The 17,179-nt window shown below is 39.8% G+C and overlaps 1 protein-coding gene across 3 annotated transcripts in view; it reads left to right on the top strand.

Moving 5' to 3' along the window:
- MED8 (mediator complex subunit 8) overlaps positions 1-17,179 on the top strand; it is a 264,897-nt gene that overhangs the window by 48,252 nt on the left and 199,466 nt on the right. For all 3 annotated transcript variants that reach the window (XM_044085415.1, XM_044085416.1, XM_044085414.1), the window contains exon 3: positions 354-498. In XM_044085415.1, coding sequence (XP_043941350.1) covers positions 354-498 — 145 coding nt within the window. The remainder of the gene's footprint in view (positions 1-353; positions 499-17,179) is intronic.

The following is a 17,179-nucleotide window of genomic DNA, read 5'->3' as shown; positions in this document are numbered from 1 at the left end:
GGGAATGTTTATAAAAGAAATGGATGTGAAGGAAGCCCACCCACCAGAGGAAGCAGGAGATATAGCTGCATGTCTTCACAGCACTACAGGATGCATCATTTGCTAGGGAGCTAACTCAACTAAATGATCTTTCAACATGTTGGCTCCCAAAAAGAACAGGCTCAACATGTATTTTTCATTGTACGTGCATTCTGGCGTACAGTCTGTTTATTGAACATGAACTGTTAGAACACAGTAAAAACATTTTACAAGCCTTCTAAACATTACATACTTTTTATGCTTTTGCCTAGGTGTCTACAGTTTTGACATCTAAGATCATTTCTGTGTATTGATTTTTCTGTGATTTCCTGCAGGCCTTCAGTTTTGGATAACTTTGCATTGATATCTGGTCAGTTGAGCACTTTAAATAAAGTGCTTAAGAATGAGAAGACACCATTACTGCGCAATCAAGTTATCATCCCTCTGCAGCTCACTCAGGAACGTGATGAGGATCTTCTGGTAAGGAAAAACAACATCAATGATCCTTCCTAATGATGCTTTTTGTTGTATAACTGGATATGAGAAATACTGGGAGCTGTGATACTTAACTACCTGTTTGTTTACTTAGACTGTTGTAACACAGCCTGCTGGGCAACTTTTTCCTTTTTTTTTTGAAAGTGGGTGGGATCCTTACAAAGATGTTCAACAACATTCTTGGAGAAGTGCTAAGTTAAAAGAATGTTTACACTGTTGAAGTAGTTATATAGTCAGTGAAGAGCAGTTAATGTGTTTGAGTTGTTCTTTCCGTCAGTAGTTAGGACCACATAGTGCCATCCATTTCATCAGCTGTGACAGCTTCCGTGGCCTATTTTTTTTTTTTTTTTTTTTTTTTGGTACACCATAAAAATATTTTTTCATCTCCTCCTATCTTAACTGTAAATTGTTGAGCCTCATCTGCCTATAACTTTGGCATTCCTAAGTCTTGCATAAATTTTTCCATTTGTGCTTTTTCTTGATTTCCACATTTCTTCTTTATACAGATTTTTTTTTAAATTCCAAAATATCTCCGATACCTCTACAGGATGTATGGTTATTCTTCTTGTTGTAGGTTGCCTAAATATGGCAGCAACCCTTTCTACTTTGTTACCTAAGTTGTGCTAAAAGTTTTTGTGCTCTGGAGTTATTATAAAAAAAAAAAACAGTTGCTTAGGAGCAGTTTTTCTAAACTCATGCATTTTATCCAGGTAGTCCCTTCTTTTCTCCTTAGAACTCTGCAGTTGCTTATCTTCTGTGAGATCCCCTTTGTTCCGCAATACATCACCCTTTGTCAGCCCTTCAAAATAGTTATTGCTACTTCTTAACCATATTTCTTTTCTTTAATTTCTACCCTATAGTAAAACTCTGCTTTCATTTTATCCCACTATAGTGAAACTCTGCTTTCATTTTATCCCACTTACTAGCTATAACTTTTGAAGAAATGTATATCTTCCCTAATAACTATCGAATAAGTTCCACTACCCATTCCTTAAGTTCCTCTCTTTTTTAACAGGTAGGTGGGGAAGCACCATTGTCTCATTTGTACTTCATTACCTTGTATTTTTATCTTAGTTGTTATTGGCACATGATCTGAAATAGTTATTGGATATGTGTTGATGCTTTCAATTTAAATGCACATGTTCCTGTGAAATATAATTTCTGTTTAGTCTAGCCCAATTATTGTACCTTGGGGAATAATGGTTAAATTGTCTTTGAGTTCATACTACTGAATTCACATCTTCCATACCAAATATTTTCAAAATTTTTAACAGTCTACCCTCTCATTATTTTCTTGTCTAGACCCCAGGTACATTCACACTGTTTGTAAATCAAGTTCCACTCCTCACCTGTAAGTAATATTCCCTGCTGAAAGCTAGTAGTTTTGGGTGAAATATTCTTAAGCTCCATAACAGCAGTTTTAGGTGGAATATAAATACATGCTAGCATAATTCTTCTCCCTTGCCAGTAGCCCCTTACTACCATAAATCTACCATTATTTTTTCCCTCTCCTATCTCTGTTGGAATATGTCCTCTAAGTCTCCTTTTGTTTTGAAGCACATCTTCAGGAGCAGTCTCATACTCAGCCAGCCTTTTCTTCATTTCAACCTCTAAATTTTGCAGCTTTATTATTTCATCTGAATAGGTGTTTAAAGCTTCTTCCATTTTTTTGTAGCCTTTTGTTATTTGAGTTGGTGTTCTCCTTCAGTGTTTCATTTATTTTAATCAGTTTTGAGCACATTTGACTTTTCCCCCCGTCTAAATTACTTGAGAGCATTTCTCGTACCAAAGCTGGAGCTTGAACTCATTTTTGCATAACAGCTGCATGATTATTCCCAGTTCCTCATCTTTTTTACTTGATTTTCTTTCAGGCTGTCTATGTTTATTCTTTGCTGTCATGCAGACTGTGTACTTCCTAGCCAGTAACTGAAGTTTAGTGTAACTGGCAGAATTACTGTCCCCTATCTATCAGTTTCTGTTTTTTTTTTTCACTGTGGGATAGCTGAAAGGAGACCTGAAGGTTAGTCAAGATGGGAGAACCATATAGAGAAGGGAGTAGATATGTAGTGGTAGAAGTCACTCTAGTGGATGCAGTAAGAAATTTTCTGGCTCTGTATATTATCCCTAGTGTTTTTTTTATCTTACTCTGTATGTAGAGGTCATGTTTGTGGTTGTCATCTATTGTAACTGTGATGATCCACCACTGCCAAACAGTAATCAGGGAACCTTAGTCCTCACCACTGGCAACAGTGGGGAAGGTTCACTGAGTTGATAACAGGTACACACACAGTATTTCCAGATGCAGCTCTCTGAATCAAGTGCAGTTTCCCTTAAGAGCACACAGAGACCACAGTCAGTCCAGGGCTGGTTTCTCCCTTCCTCCAGATTCTCAATTAGACTCCCCACTGGCACAGCTGTAGAGTTGAGATCTCAGCTGAGAGACCAAGCCTAGACCTCCAGCACCCTCTCTGTCCAGCCAGTGCTTCGTGTCCTTGCCAAAGTAGCTGACGCACACACTGTTTGAGGTTTGATTTACTTACATACACAGGAAAAGCTGGCACAGGTTTAGAAGGTAGACCTCCTTCTGCCCAGAATATAAGGTAGTTACCACTGCCACAATTCACTCCTTATCAGCTGCTTTAGGGCCCTTAACAAAGGGTGTCCAATCTTACTATGTAATAGTAATACTAGTACAAATGGTAGTGTGGCCAAGAGCAAGGCTGTTAGGAGTGACCCACACACTGTCACCAAATAAATATGCAGGTACTCTCAAAACTTAAATATCTCTACACAGATCAGCCACAATGGAAGGTTTAAGTATATTTAATAATAAATAATAAAAAAACAAGACACTATTAAATATATATTCACAGTGACATCAGAATTCAAAACCACAGGAAATATTTAAAATAACATTGCAGTACAGGTTCACACAAATAAAGAAAAACAAAATCTAAACTAAGCTTCCTGACTGAATCTAAGAGAATTATACTATTCTGTAGTAACTTGCTTACTAGCGTAAGGCAGATGATGTGGTGAATGGTTCTTCATGTGAGGTCCAAGACAGAATACAGAATGCTCTGTCTCACTCAGACACTTCTCAAAATAACTTCTAAAATATTACTGCTAGGATAGCTTGTAGAATGACATCACTTCTTGTCGTCTGACTTCTAGTTCCCAGGCAAACCCCCCACTGCTGGAAGCTGGCAGTAGTTAGCATCTACCTATAAAAATACACAGACTAGGGCTTTTGCTCAGATCTCCGGTAGGTGCTAGAAGTCCTAAAATAATTGCATTCTTTCATGCTTCCAAAGTAGCAATTAGTTCACCCTAAAGACAATACAGAAAGCTTCCTAGTACAGACTGTGTCTCTAGCTGCATCGAAACCTGTCAAGTCAGCTTCTTTATGGCCTAGCCTATAAAGTAATTTAATTTCAGATATTTTTCTAAAGTTTGCTGAACTGTGGTGAACCTCCTGTATTATTGTTTCCACTGTTCAAATATATACATTTAAACAGCTACAATAGTGCATGTACATTTCTGTTCTCTTCCAATAGGGCACACTGGATACTTTTTAAGCACAAGCACTTTACAAATACCTTTTCAAAACAAACGTCTGTATAAAGCAGTTTGACATACACTTGACATACAGTTCTAATACATTTGTAACACCAGCATCTTTTATAGATTAGTTTGATATTCACAAATGACATATACATATTTACAAAATTCTAGCTAGCTGTGCTGGCAGTACCTCCTTTTTGTCACAGTAACCCCAGAAGATTTGCATTGAACACTACTTGAACTGGCATACTATTTAGGGATATGAGATTGTTTCTCATGGGTGAGTGACTGGAGAGTAATAAAAGGAGTTTGATTTTCATTGAATTAAGAAGGAGTTGGTGAGTACAAAGCCAGTTTTCAATAGAGTTAAAGGCATGTCGTGTAATTTTTTTTTTACGTGTCTTAGATTGTATGAGATGCAGATAAGGGTGGAATCATCTGTATTCTATACAAGGGATACTTTGTTTGTTTATAAAAGAAGACCAAGGATAGTGCCTTATGGGACACCCGCAGTGATTGGTAGATAAGGGGAAAAGATAGAACTCCATTTGACTGTCTGGTAGCATTTTGACAAGTAGTTATTCATTCAGTGAAGAGTAGGGTGCGGGATGCAAAATATGGACAGTTGTAGGATTTTTTTTTTTCTTTTTTTTTATCAGACACAGTGTGGAAAGCTTTTGGTAACTGTAGGAATAAGGAAAATGTACGTTTACATCTATCCCTGACTTTTTTATGTTATTTGTAAAAGTTAGGAGGGCAGTTGTGCTATGGACAGGTCTAAGACCATGTTGAGTATTAGTAAGTAATTGTTCCTTTAAGAGATGGTGAACTAGTTGTTGTTCATGGACCATTTTTCCAGTATTTCTGAGAGGGGGGATAAGATGGCAGTTGGCTTGAAATTGGATATCCCTGTATAAGTGCCACCTTTGTGGAAATGTATGATATGGCTTTTTTTCAGATGATAGGAGTATAGGATTCCTGTATACACTTGTTTGTGAGGATGGAGACTGGATATGCAATGGTGTTGGCAGCAGTTTTGAAGGATTCTGCAGAAAGGTCATCACAGATGATGAGCAGGGTATAAGGTCTGTGTGATGATTTTTTTTTTTTTCATGAAAGAGATAGCAACTGGTTTTAGTGTGAGGATGGGGATATTAGTGGTTGGGGGTAGACCTGAGTCAAGGGAGTCAGGAAAGGATACACTGATGAGGGCAGCTATGCTGTCATTGAAATACAAGTTAAACTTGGTGGCTGTTTCTAAGTGGGAGCTATTTGGTCAAAGGTTAATGACACTGGTAGTTCATTGTTATAAAACTTGTTTAATGGATAACCAGAGTTTTTGAGGTTAAATCTATGGTAGTTTTGTAAATAAGACTCATACTGTTTCTTTTCGAGGATGACTTGCTTTTTGGTAAGGTTACAAAATTCTTTAAAATGCTGTAGGTTTTGTGGAGTTTTAGGTTGCTACCACTCCTTCCATGCCTTGTCTCTATTTCGCATAAGATTTGTACTCTGATTAGTAAGCTAAGGGGCAGAGTTAGATTTCACTGTCTTTCTTCATAGTGGTGCAAGGCTGCTTAGGATGCTTAAAGTTGAATTAAGCCTTTCTATCAACTTGTCTATTGGTAAGGCTTTTAGGGAAGTCCAGTTTAAATGAGTTCAGAGTAGCTAAAAATGATTTGGGGTTAAACTTTGAGAGACTACGAATATCTTTGTATACTGCTTGTTTGGCATTGTAGATAATATGTCTGATAGCATATTTAGGACCGTGATCACGAAAGGATTCAGGAAGATTTCCTAATGCAGTGTAGTTGCAAGGATCAGAGACCAGAATCAAGTCAAGAATGTGACTAGTGTTCTGGGATTTGTTATAGTGAGTAAGAGAAGTAAAGAGCTGTTTGAAGCCATGAAGGATGATGCTAGAAGAAGGATAGAAATGGAAGTACTCTTGCTGACATTGACTTCACCGGTAATGTGTGAGATCCCACGTCTTTAGGGCTGGATATATTGTTTCTAGATGGGATGTATAGAACAACTGTAGAAAGGAGTTTCTGGTAATTTAATTTTCTGTAGGAGATAGGTAGCTCTGTATTATTAAATCTGGGCAATGCTTTGTAAGAGGTGATAATGTGTTAGGGTTGAAGATAGCTACCCTTCAACTTTTTTATTTATTCTGTCAACTTTAATGACGCTGTATTCTGGGGGAAGAATTTCTGAGCCTTTTATATGAAGTTTTAACCATGTCTCAGTAAGGATAACAATATCTGATGTATATTGAAAAATATAGGCAATTCAGTTTAGAGGTTTGTATTACAAATGCTATGGATATTTATGGGGTAAAGTGTAGTAGTTTGGAGTTGTTGGAGGTAATGAGGGATGTGGGTGATAGGAGGGTGGAGATGCAAAGAAGGCCTGCGTTAGGGTATATGTCGCCACTTAGTTTAGTTTTTGAAGAATGTTGGAAGGAGTGAAGTGGCTTTATAATAGTAATTTTTTTTTATTATTATTATTATTATTTATTTTATTTTTGTTTTGCTTTGTTTTGGGGTGGTAGTGAGGAGAGACCATTTTTATATGCAGAGTAGAGTGTAGGTGCACTGCTAAATAGACGTGGAGCAATTTCTGATTAAGAATTTTGGGGAGAATGGTTTACGTAGAGGCATATGGTAGGGGAAGAAATTTTGAGAGTATGAGGAATTTGGTAGTCTGCAAGTAATAGAAGTAGTAGAGTATAGAAGCTAGTTTTTTTTTCCCAAGTTTCTTTTTATTAATAAGTTTTTTGTTAGACAAAACAGAAATTATTAGAATAGAACAGACAAGTAGATCAGAGAAGAAAAAACAGTATCCATAAACTACCATATGTGGTCTTTGGTACTCTAGAAACAGTTCTGTTGATATAAATCACAGATCTTGGCTAGTAAGACAAGGAACCTGATATGTTCAGTGTAACTGCTGGATAAATCTAAGACATTTATATCTTCATCCAAGAGACACTAATATTTCGTGTGTCCTGTCTAGACACTGAAACTGCTGAGGCGCTACCTTTGGTGTCCTCTAACAATGGCAATGAACTCATCGCAACTTGAGCTCCTTCCTACCAATAATCCCCTGCATCTGCTGCCTTCTTCATATCTAGTTGCTGCCATTAAGACAATATTTTAGGGAATAGTATATTGATAGGTTTTGGTGCAGCTAAGTTTAATCTTTTTTGGACATTTGACTAATAATTGGATTGTTCTTCAGCAGTAAGGTTCTTCAGCGCTTTTCTAATCTTTTTAAGTTTCTTCTTTTTTCCACCCTGTTCCTTATCCAATTGTTTCTTGGACTGTTGATTACTTGGCTCTTAAAATCTTTTCCTTCTCCTTCCTGGTGATTCAGGGCAAGAATGGTGTTTTGTCTCTCTATAGTTTAGATTGCATGGTACATTATAGTTTGTGGTATTGAGATGAGTAAGGAAGGCAAACTTTGGTTTAAGAAATGTAAGTCTTGTGGCAAAAGATCTACCCCACCAGGACCCTCATGATTTGTTTTATTGTGTTTAGGGGCTTCCTGCTTTACTAGTGATTTGTATTACTTGTGAGAACTTTAGTTCTAGGGGTCTGGCTGAATCCCAGAACAAAATGATGGTAAAGGGTATCTTCCCTGTGGACTCCGCACAGACCACATCCGCTTCCATGCCCATGAGAGACAAAAGTAAAAGGGAAGGATGAGGATCAGCCTGCGATAGAGAAACTAGGTTCAGCTAACTCCCCCTAGGGTTTCTTCCTTTTCTCCTTGAAGGGAAACACACAGCCTGGCTACTTCTACGAAGCCTTATCCCCTATTTGCAGGGGGTCCTTTGATGCTACAGAGAGCTTGACAACAAGACTGCATACTGGCAGCTTTTCTTTGGACAGAGCTGTCCAAGCTAATTTAATCCAGACCACCTTTAGTGGATTTGGTCAGATTTAGAAAATCCCTCGGGAATCCCATGCAGGTGGTTTAGAAGTATATGATGTTGGCCTTCATCAAGTCCCAACTTTTGTATAGTGTTTTAGCTCTAACGATGTCTATCATAGCCCACGAATTTCTACCTACCGTCCCTTCTATCATTCCTCCTCCAGGCCCAGTTCTTGGCTGTGTCAGTGATTGAATTCACACAGACTGCCCTGTCAGGCTCTTTGGTGTGAATATACCATACATCTCCCACACCACTGGTTTCAGCATTGGTAACATAGGCACAGAAGGGGCTGCCACCATTTGTCTTTGTGCCATTCTCAGTGTAGGAGAATTTAGTGTTTGCTTTATAACCAAATAGTCACTGTTTGGCTTTGGCCCCAGAGGTCCTGGTGTCAGCAGTCTGTGCAATCTTTACTATGTTGGTATCAGTTCCTAGGTCCCGCAGTTCCTCCTCTGGATCCAGGACTTTTGCTCCTAGGCCCTTGGATACTAGGTCATGGGAACCTACTCCTGGATCCAAGGCCTCCGGATTGAGGCCTTTGGATCCAGCCAGTTCTGGGCCAGCCACGGATCCAGCTTCCTCTGATCGGAGTCATGTGGGTTCCAAACATTCGGATCCTCATTGCCCTTTGGATCAGAGGTAGTCGAATCTGGGATTGGTGTGTGTCGAAAGATTTTACTCTTCTAACATATTCTGGAAGAATCACACCAAGTTCTTGTAAGCAAGTAAAACAGCTTTATTTTACATGCATGGAGATCTGCTACATGATAGTAATATGCCAGCAGTCTGGTTACTTGTACTTTGAGTTCTCCTTATATAGACCCTCCTGCACGTACATACACGTAGCACACAGAACATTCATTAAAATTGATAGTTTGATTACTTGTTTTTACCAGCCAGTACCACAGTTATTCTTGCACCATTAACTTTATCAGCAGTTTAAGATTAACTCCTGCATTCCTCAGTGATCAACATTTTCCAGAACATTTCAGTTTGCACGCAGTGAACATTTTTCTGCTTAACCCTTTAAATACAGAATACAAAATATGTTGACTTCAGTATTTTTCCACATTTCCCCCCTTACAACATTTTGTATACTGTTTATTTTACACAATCCCAGATACGTTGTATACCTTCTCATAATCAGAGAAATATGCTTTTGTAGCATTGGCAGAGATAACCTTCGATATTATCATTTTGATACATGGTATGCAACAGCAGCCAAGCAGCAAAAATATGATTGCACCAACACATACAGCAATTAAAATGTTCATCAACACAGAACCCCAGTTTCCAAACAGGTTTTGGAAAAAGTCAGTCAAGGGGTTTGGACCAGGTTTAGTCCGTTCAAAAACTTGTTGAATTATTTTTCCTTCGCCGCTAGGGTGAAATCGAGCGCCATACGGTTCTGCAACACTACAGTTCTCATCGCCGTTAATTCGCCCATCACCAATTCTAGCACTGAAAATGTCACATTACTCAGAGTCTCTAACAGTTTTGACAGTTTTCTCAGTTCTCAGATGGATTTTACTGTCCCATACGCTGGCAAAATACCAGCCCAAGCAATTACATCATCGCCTAGGTCCATATGTGAGAGTCCTTTGCTGCTGACATGTGCCAAGTCATGGTGATAAATCCATGACGATCAATGTTACCTACGGGATTAATAGGTTTATTAAGAGAACGTGCATTTTGTATTTTACTTTGAGGTAATACATTTGCGTGTCTGATAGCTGGTATCAGATATCCCAAAAAACAACTTCCTGACCAGCCATATGGTAACCATTTATATGCTTTCCTACCACAAATAAAATAACAATCATTTGTTTTGATGGTAATATTGGTTGCAAATTCATAACTCCCATTTGGCTTTAGCCCCTTAAATAACAGGCCATATACATACAGCATTTTTTCAACAAAACTAATATCATTTACATTGATGTCTTTTTTTATAGCTCCAAACTTGGTCTCACACTGCCCTTCTAGGGTACAATTATGAACTATTGTCAAATTACATTGGCTCAGCCCCACCTTAACTTTCCCAATCTTTTGAAAACACACTGTTCCATTTTGGCCCCAGAAGAGGCAGCGCCACCTTGTCTCTCAGTGGTACTTCTGTGGTTTCAAACAACAAACTATTCCAAGTATCATTTATTCCCAGAGGGGCTGTCCTAACATTAAGCCACTGTGTACAGTAGGTATTGCAGTACATACCCAACAATTTGAGACATTCATTGAGGATGCATATGCATATTTAATCGCTTGATATGTATTAAAGTTTGGATGCCAGCTGGTGTGTTTGTCTCTTTTTGAATGGCTAGCTTCATTAAAAGACAGAAATGTCCAAAACAGAAATATTACAATCACAATAGTTATAAACAATAAAACATTGCAATAGAACCATTTTCTCTTATTCTCATTATTGTCCTTCATGATTGCTGCTGTCTGTTTGTTCCTCAGGGAACTCAAGTCTTTATTTAACTTAAAATGTTTTATGATTTTGCAATGCGTTAGGTGGATCCATGAGGACCTTTCTTTAATCCGAACTGCTGTTGGAGTTGCGATTAGCACCTGGTAGGGGCCCTCCCATTTGGGGATGCCCAATTCTTGCGTTTATTATTTTGATCCAGACCCACTCCGGGTCTGATTTCCGTGATCTTGTCGCCTCTTGAACCTGAAAACAATCATTCGTTAAACAGCTGTTAGTATTGGTCAGCATTTTCCTCATGTACTCAGCTATCTCCTCACCCCTCACGTTCCGCAGGCAACAAGTTTTGCCACTGCGGACGTAATAAGGTCTCCCATACAACAACTCAAATGGGGTGACTCCTTTTGAGGTGGGAGTTGTGCATGGAAAGGAGGGCTAGAGGTAGACAGGTAATCCAAGACTGATGTGTCTCGCCATGAGTTTTCTCAACTTGCCTTTTAGAATGCCGTTATGGCGTTCCACCAACCCTGCTGACTGTGGGTGGTAGGCACAATGGTGTTTCAATTCAATTTGGAAAACTGTAGACAGTTTCTGTATGATCTGATTGACAAAATGCGTGCCGTTGTCAGAGTAGATGCGTGTAGGAAGTCCAAAGTGCGGGACGATGTGATTGACCAAAATTTTAGCCACTGATTGAGCATCCGGATGTGTCACCGGAAAAGCCTCAACCCATTTAGTAAATGCATCTACTATTACTAACACAAACTTCTTTAGTTGTGCGGGTCAATTCGATGAAGTCCATACATATTGTATGAAAAGGATAGGGGTGTTGGAAATGATGCCGGAGCAACTCTGACCCCTCCCCCGTGGTATTTAGCACATACTATGCAGGATAGACAAAAGCGTTTTGCATATGCAATGAAACCCTTGGTCCAAAAGGTAAGGTGGATAATTCTAACCATAGCTGCAGGGCCCAGATGGGAAGGGCCATGCACAACTAGTGCTGCATACCTAAAAAGATTAGTAGGCAAAACATATTTATTATCCGGTCCCACATAGATTCCTTTGTTCTGCCTAACACCATACCTAGTCCAGCGTTGTTTTTCCTGTACTGTGCTAAGTTCCTGCATGACTTGTAAGGTTTGCAAATCAAATTTATCTGTTGGTTGTAATTCTGTAGGTGTGGTTTCAAGTGAAAAGGTACTGGACATAGCTGCCTCTTTGGCTGCTTTGTCTGCTAGGGCATTACTAAGTGATACCGGGTCCTTAGCATGGGTATGAGCAGCTCATTTACAGATGGCCAAACCCCGTGGCCGTTGGACGGCTTGTAGTAATTCAAGGATTAGGTCTTTGTGCATAATGTCTTTCCCCGAGGTTGTAACCATCCCCCTATTTTTCCATTGCTGAGCAAACACATGCACCGTAGAGAAAGCATATTGACTATCCGTATAGATAGTGACGTTCCTGTCCTCTGAAAGGAGACATGCCCTTGTCACAGCAATCAGTTCCGCTGCTTGAGCGGATAAGTTCCCGGGGAGTGGTCTTGCCTCTATTATCTGAGTTGCAGTAGTAACTGCATACCCTACCTGCGTGGTGCCTGTTTCTGTTTTGCGTGCTGACCCATCTACAAACAGTGTCCAGTCCGCATGTAGTAAGGGTTGATCTTTAAGATCCGGTCTTGGTAGAACTTTAGAATGTATGAGATCTAAGCATACATGCGAATACCGTCTTCAGCAACAGGTAGCAATGTCGCTGGATTTAAGGTAGTGCATCTCTCAATTGTCATGTGTGGCTGCGATAACAGCGTAGTCATACAAGATAAATGTCTGCTAGGTGACAGAAATGTTAACTTGTCCTGCAGAAGGATGACTGCTACAGAGTGCGGGACTTATAACGTAAGATCATGGAACAATACCAACGTGGCAGACGCTTGTACCGCCAAAGCGGCTGCAATTACTGCTTGCACACAGTGTGGTAATGCTCGTGCTACTGAGTCTAATTTGCTAGAGTAAAATGCCAATGGTCTTAACTTATCTCCATACATTTGCATTAACACAGATGTCATAAATCCCTGCTTGCAATCTACAGTCTGTATAAAGGTCTTACTGTAATCTGGAAACCCCAATGTTGCTGACCCAGCTATCAGTTGCTTGATCCTAGTAAATGCCTGTACTGCCTTGTCTGTCCAGTGCAGCAAATCTTTTGCCGCCATCGGTATTGCAAAAATTAAGTCTGATAGCGGGTGCACTTCTTCGGCTGAGTTGGTAATCCAACTACGACAGAAGTTCGTAATGCCTAAAAAGGACATCATTTCTTTTTTGTAGTTGGCATGGGGGCTTGTAAAATAGCATTCTTTCTGCTGTCATCTAATCGCCTGCCCTTCCCAGAGATAGTATAACCCAGGTAACGTACTTCTAATTTACAAAATTGTAACTTAGACTTATTTACCTTATGTCCTTCGTGTGCCAGAAAGTGTAGTAGTCGAATAGTCTCGGACTTACAGAGTTCTTCCGTAGTCGCGCCAGGAGGATATCATCCACGCACAGCAGTAGGTGGCACCCTTGGGCTGGTTGGAACTGAGCCAAATTGGTGGACATCTCTTGTGAGAAGATGGTCGGACTTTCGCAGTATCCCGCGTAACCTGGTATAGGTATAACGCTTGCCCATAAACGTAAATGCAAACCAAAATCTACTATCTTCCTGCAAGGGAATAGAGAAAAAGGCATTACTGATATCAATTACAGAAAAGTAGTTATCCGTTGGAAGGATATCGTTCAGCAGAATAGACGGATCCGGGACTATGGGGCCCGAGGTACCACCGCTGCATTTATTGCCTGTAAGTCTTGTACCATCCTCCATGTCCCATCCGTTTTTACTGGAAATAAGGGCGTTACACAGTGAGTCTGTGCACAGAATTAATACTCCAGCTTTCAAAAGTGCTGTGATTACCGGTAAAATGCCCTCCTCTGCCTTTCTGCTCAAGGGATACTGCCGCTTATGAGGTCTAAATTCTTACTTGGGTTTAATCTTCACCTGTCCTGCCGCTCTAATCAGTCCGATATCGCGCTGACCCTGCGACCATAATGAGTTTGGAATCATCTGCAATTGAGATTCTTCCATGGGGGTAAGGAGACATAGTCATAATGTCCCAGGGGATTGTATCGGTTTGTCTTCCCTGAGGTGCACGGTCGGTCTGGCTTGTGTAACCCAGTTAAGTTTTTGAACCTGAATGCCCTTACCTGCCAACTGTTCTGGTGTCCATCCTACCCATTCAGTTATTTTCTTACCCACGAGGTACCATGACATTCCTTCACCCTCCGTGACTGAAATATGTGTGGTTAATTCATTCTTATACAGCAGCTGCATATCCCTTGTAAGGCTACATGTGACTGCAGAATTACCTAGTGTGTCCCAAAAAGGCTATGCAATACTAGTTTGGTGACTTTAAAACTAAGAAATTTCTTTTCGTATTCTAAATCAGGTCCGCACATCTTCTGTAATACATTGTGCAATGTAATGGATCTGACACCTTCGGATTTGTTATGCCGTATTTGCTTAATGCCAAATATGTAAGATCCGTCACTACACTCTGGGTGCCTGTCTCTATCAAATCATTACTATACCAGTAATGTAGATCTCCCTGCCCTCTAATAGCATTGCACTATTCAGTTCTATTCTCCTTGCCACCATCCCCGTGGAGGTTGGGACGGCTGCTATACCGAACACTTGCATTAAATCTCTTCCTAGTAAATGTACTGGGCAGATTTCTGAAATTATTACTCGGAACCGTATGGTTTGGTGCGCCTCTGGCTCGGTAAACCACAGAGGTTTGGACAATGGCTCTTTGTAAATACGACCGTTTGCTGCGTTTACAGCATATTCATCCGAGGTAACATCGGATGATATGGCAGTACTTCTGACTAACGCTCGAGAAGCCCCTGAGTCACAAAGAAATTCTATGTCTCGCCCTCAACTTGCAATGTGATCACTGGTTGGGATTCCAATTGCATAGTTGATGCTAGTGCTGTTAGATTTACCATTTGATATTTCTCATTTTCTGCCATTTCCTGTCCCCACCCATCGCCTTCACTTGTACCTACTTCCCATTCTCACTTTCTTCTTCTTCCTCATACCCTCCATCTACGCCTTTTGACCATCATATAGTCATGCGTACCACCGAAGCAACCATCGGTTTCTCCGTCCTCTGCAATCTCTGGCGAAATGTCCTTTCTACCGCACTTAAAACACTCCCTTTTGCCTACCCTCGAAATCCTCAGAATGACTTATGCCTCCCCGTCCTCTTCCCCTGCCCCGCCTTCTTCCGTGGTTTGCGGAACCCTGAACTAATATTAAAGTTCCATCTTCACTAACTGTAAAAGTCTGGGCTTGTTTATCTTTCTTTTCCTTCACATATTTCTCAGCATGTCTAGCATACTCCATAAGGGGCTGTAGACGCGCTGTCCTGTGTGTGATCATATGTTTTTGTATAAAGTTACCAATGGCTGTCTGGCAGCCCATTAGGAGTGCATTTTTCAATTGCTGTTCATAGGGCGAGTCATTTGCCTGATTTTCTGCCTTAATCAACCCACTATGAGCATCAAAACATTGTGTGAGACGATGTAGATAATTGTCTACGGTTTCGTCATCTGATTGAATGCATTGATTAATGCAAGTCCAATCTGCCTTGGGCTTCCAATGTTCTTCTATTTTATCTAAGAGAGTCTGCATTCTGGTTCTACACACTTGGAAGTTTTACTATCTTCCTTTTTAACAAAGTACACATCTCTTTCACTTGAATTACCACACCCTTTTTTTTTTTTTTCTTCTTGTCTTATTTCCTGCCTGTTTGTACAGTAATCTTACTAGATTTTGACATTCTGACTTCTTTAAACATCCACTAAACCCATGATCTTTTTTCTATTTATCTAAATATTTTACGTTCTTTGGGTGTAAATCAAACATAAACTTTTCATCTTCAGTTATGTCATCACCTTTGACTTAACTGGTTCCTGTTCCCATTTCTCTTACGAGAAACTATTCCTGTTCCTGAGATCTCTTGTATATGGAATCTATTCACATATACTCCTTATACTTTGAGAAAATTAAATTTCTCCCTTGACTAGTCCCTTTAAAATTTAGACAAAAATTCCAATCAGAAACAACAAAAATAGCGTTTTTTGCTTACCTTTGTGATTCCTCCGCCCTGTTTCGCTGCCACCTCATGGATTGAATCTGGAAAGAGTGACTGGCCTCTAATTTCAACCTGTTTCAGTTGGAGGTCTTTCATTCGAGGAGAGCCTGATCTCTCTCCACCTGCGCAGGTTTTCAGCCTCTCTTTGTTCGATTCAAGTGCAGGGGCCGCCTAACGCTAGCCAGTTATGTCGAAAGATTTTACTCTTCTAACATATTCTGGAAGAATCACACCAAGTTCTTGTAAGCAAGTAAAACAGCTTTATTTTACATGCATGGAGATCTGCTACATGATAGTAATATGCCAGCAGTCTGGTTACTTGTACTTTGAGTTCTCCTTATATAGACCCTCCTGCACGTACATACACGTAGCACACAGAACATTCATTAAAATTGATAGTTTGATTACTTGTTTTTACCAGCCAGTACCACAGTTATTCTTGCACCATTAACTTTATCAGCAGTTTAAGATTAACTCCTGCATTCCTCAGTGATCAACATTTTCCAGAACATTTCAGTTTGCACGCAGTGAACATTTTTCTGCTTAACCCTTTAAATACAGAATACAAAATATGTTGACTTCAGTATTTTTCCACAGTGTGAGATCCCACAATTATTATAGAGGACTTCCCATCGGGTTCTGGCTTGGGGCTGTCCCCTTCTGCTTCCAAGCACAGGGGCCGATCTTCAGACAGGCAGGGGAGGTCCTTGGGGCCCAGACATCCGTCTGAAAACATGAATTGGCTGCAGTTGACCACACAGGATACTCATGAATAAAACCAGAGATGACAAATACCACTAGTAGAAATGCTGAATTTATTATACAAAGAACAAAGTTTTCTGGAAAAACACCCTTCATCAGTATTCACCATTCAGTTAAAAAGTCAGTCTTTTTATGTCATAGTAAAACACAGCACATGACACAGCCAACCAATAGCAATAAATACGTAGTTAATTAAATATGCAATGAATAATACTGTGTGTGACTTACTATCAGTGTCATGTAACCCTTTGCTGGCTAATATGGTGTGTTTGAATGAAACAAATTTGGGAGCCACTCCTCAAGTTGATAATTTAAACTATTTGATTATTAAATTTGAAAAGAAAGTTCAAACGTAAAAGAAGCTCCAGTGGCAGCAGCTGAGCTTTTTAGCTTATTTGGAGCTTAACGTAGTGCCGAGGAGTCTATGTGTTCTGAAAATGCCAGCCTGTGCAAATGTTTACCCAGATTTGTTAAAAAATGGCAGTTGCTGAACCTGAAGTTAAGTGTGGACTATATGGCCTTAATTAATGAATTTTTTATTAGCATAGAGACTGGGTTATCTGACAAAATAATTAAACTTGAAAATGAAGTAACCAGTTCTTCTATGGTGGCTCGTCTATACTTTACCAGCAAATGCTAGATAGACTTAATATCGTAGATAAGAGACAAGAAGCAACAAAACAATGAAAGTTGCGCAGAGACATTAATGATTTTAATTTGGGACATATTTTTTCTTGGCCCAAAGATTTAAATGTAATAAGTAACAACCTAAGTAATAATT

The sequence above is a fragment of the Protopterus annectens genome, chromosome 10.part0 (genome assembly GCF_019279795.1).
Source record: "Protopterus annectens isolate FY-2018-M chromosome 10.part0, PAN1.0, whole genome shotgun sequence".
In the NCBI taxonomy this organism is placed as follows: domain Eukaryota; kingdom Metazoa; phylum Chordata; order Ceratodontiformes; family Protopteridae; genus Protopterus; species Protopterus annectens.
Note: the sequence above shows the minus strand (reverse complement) of the source record. Positions and strands in the feature narration are given on the sequence as shown.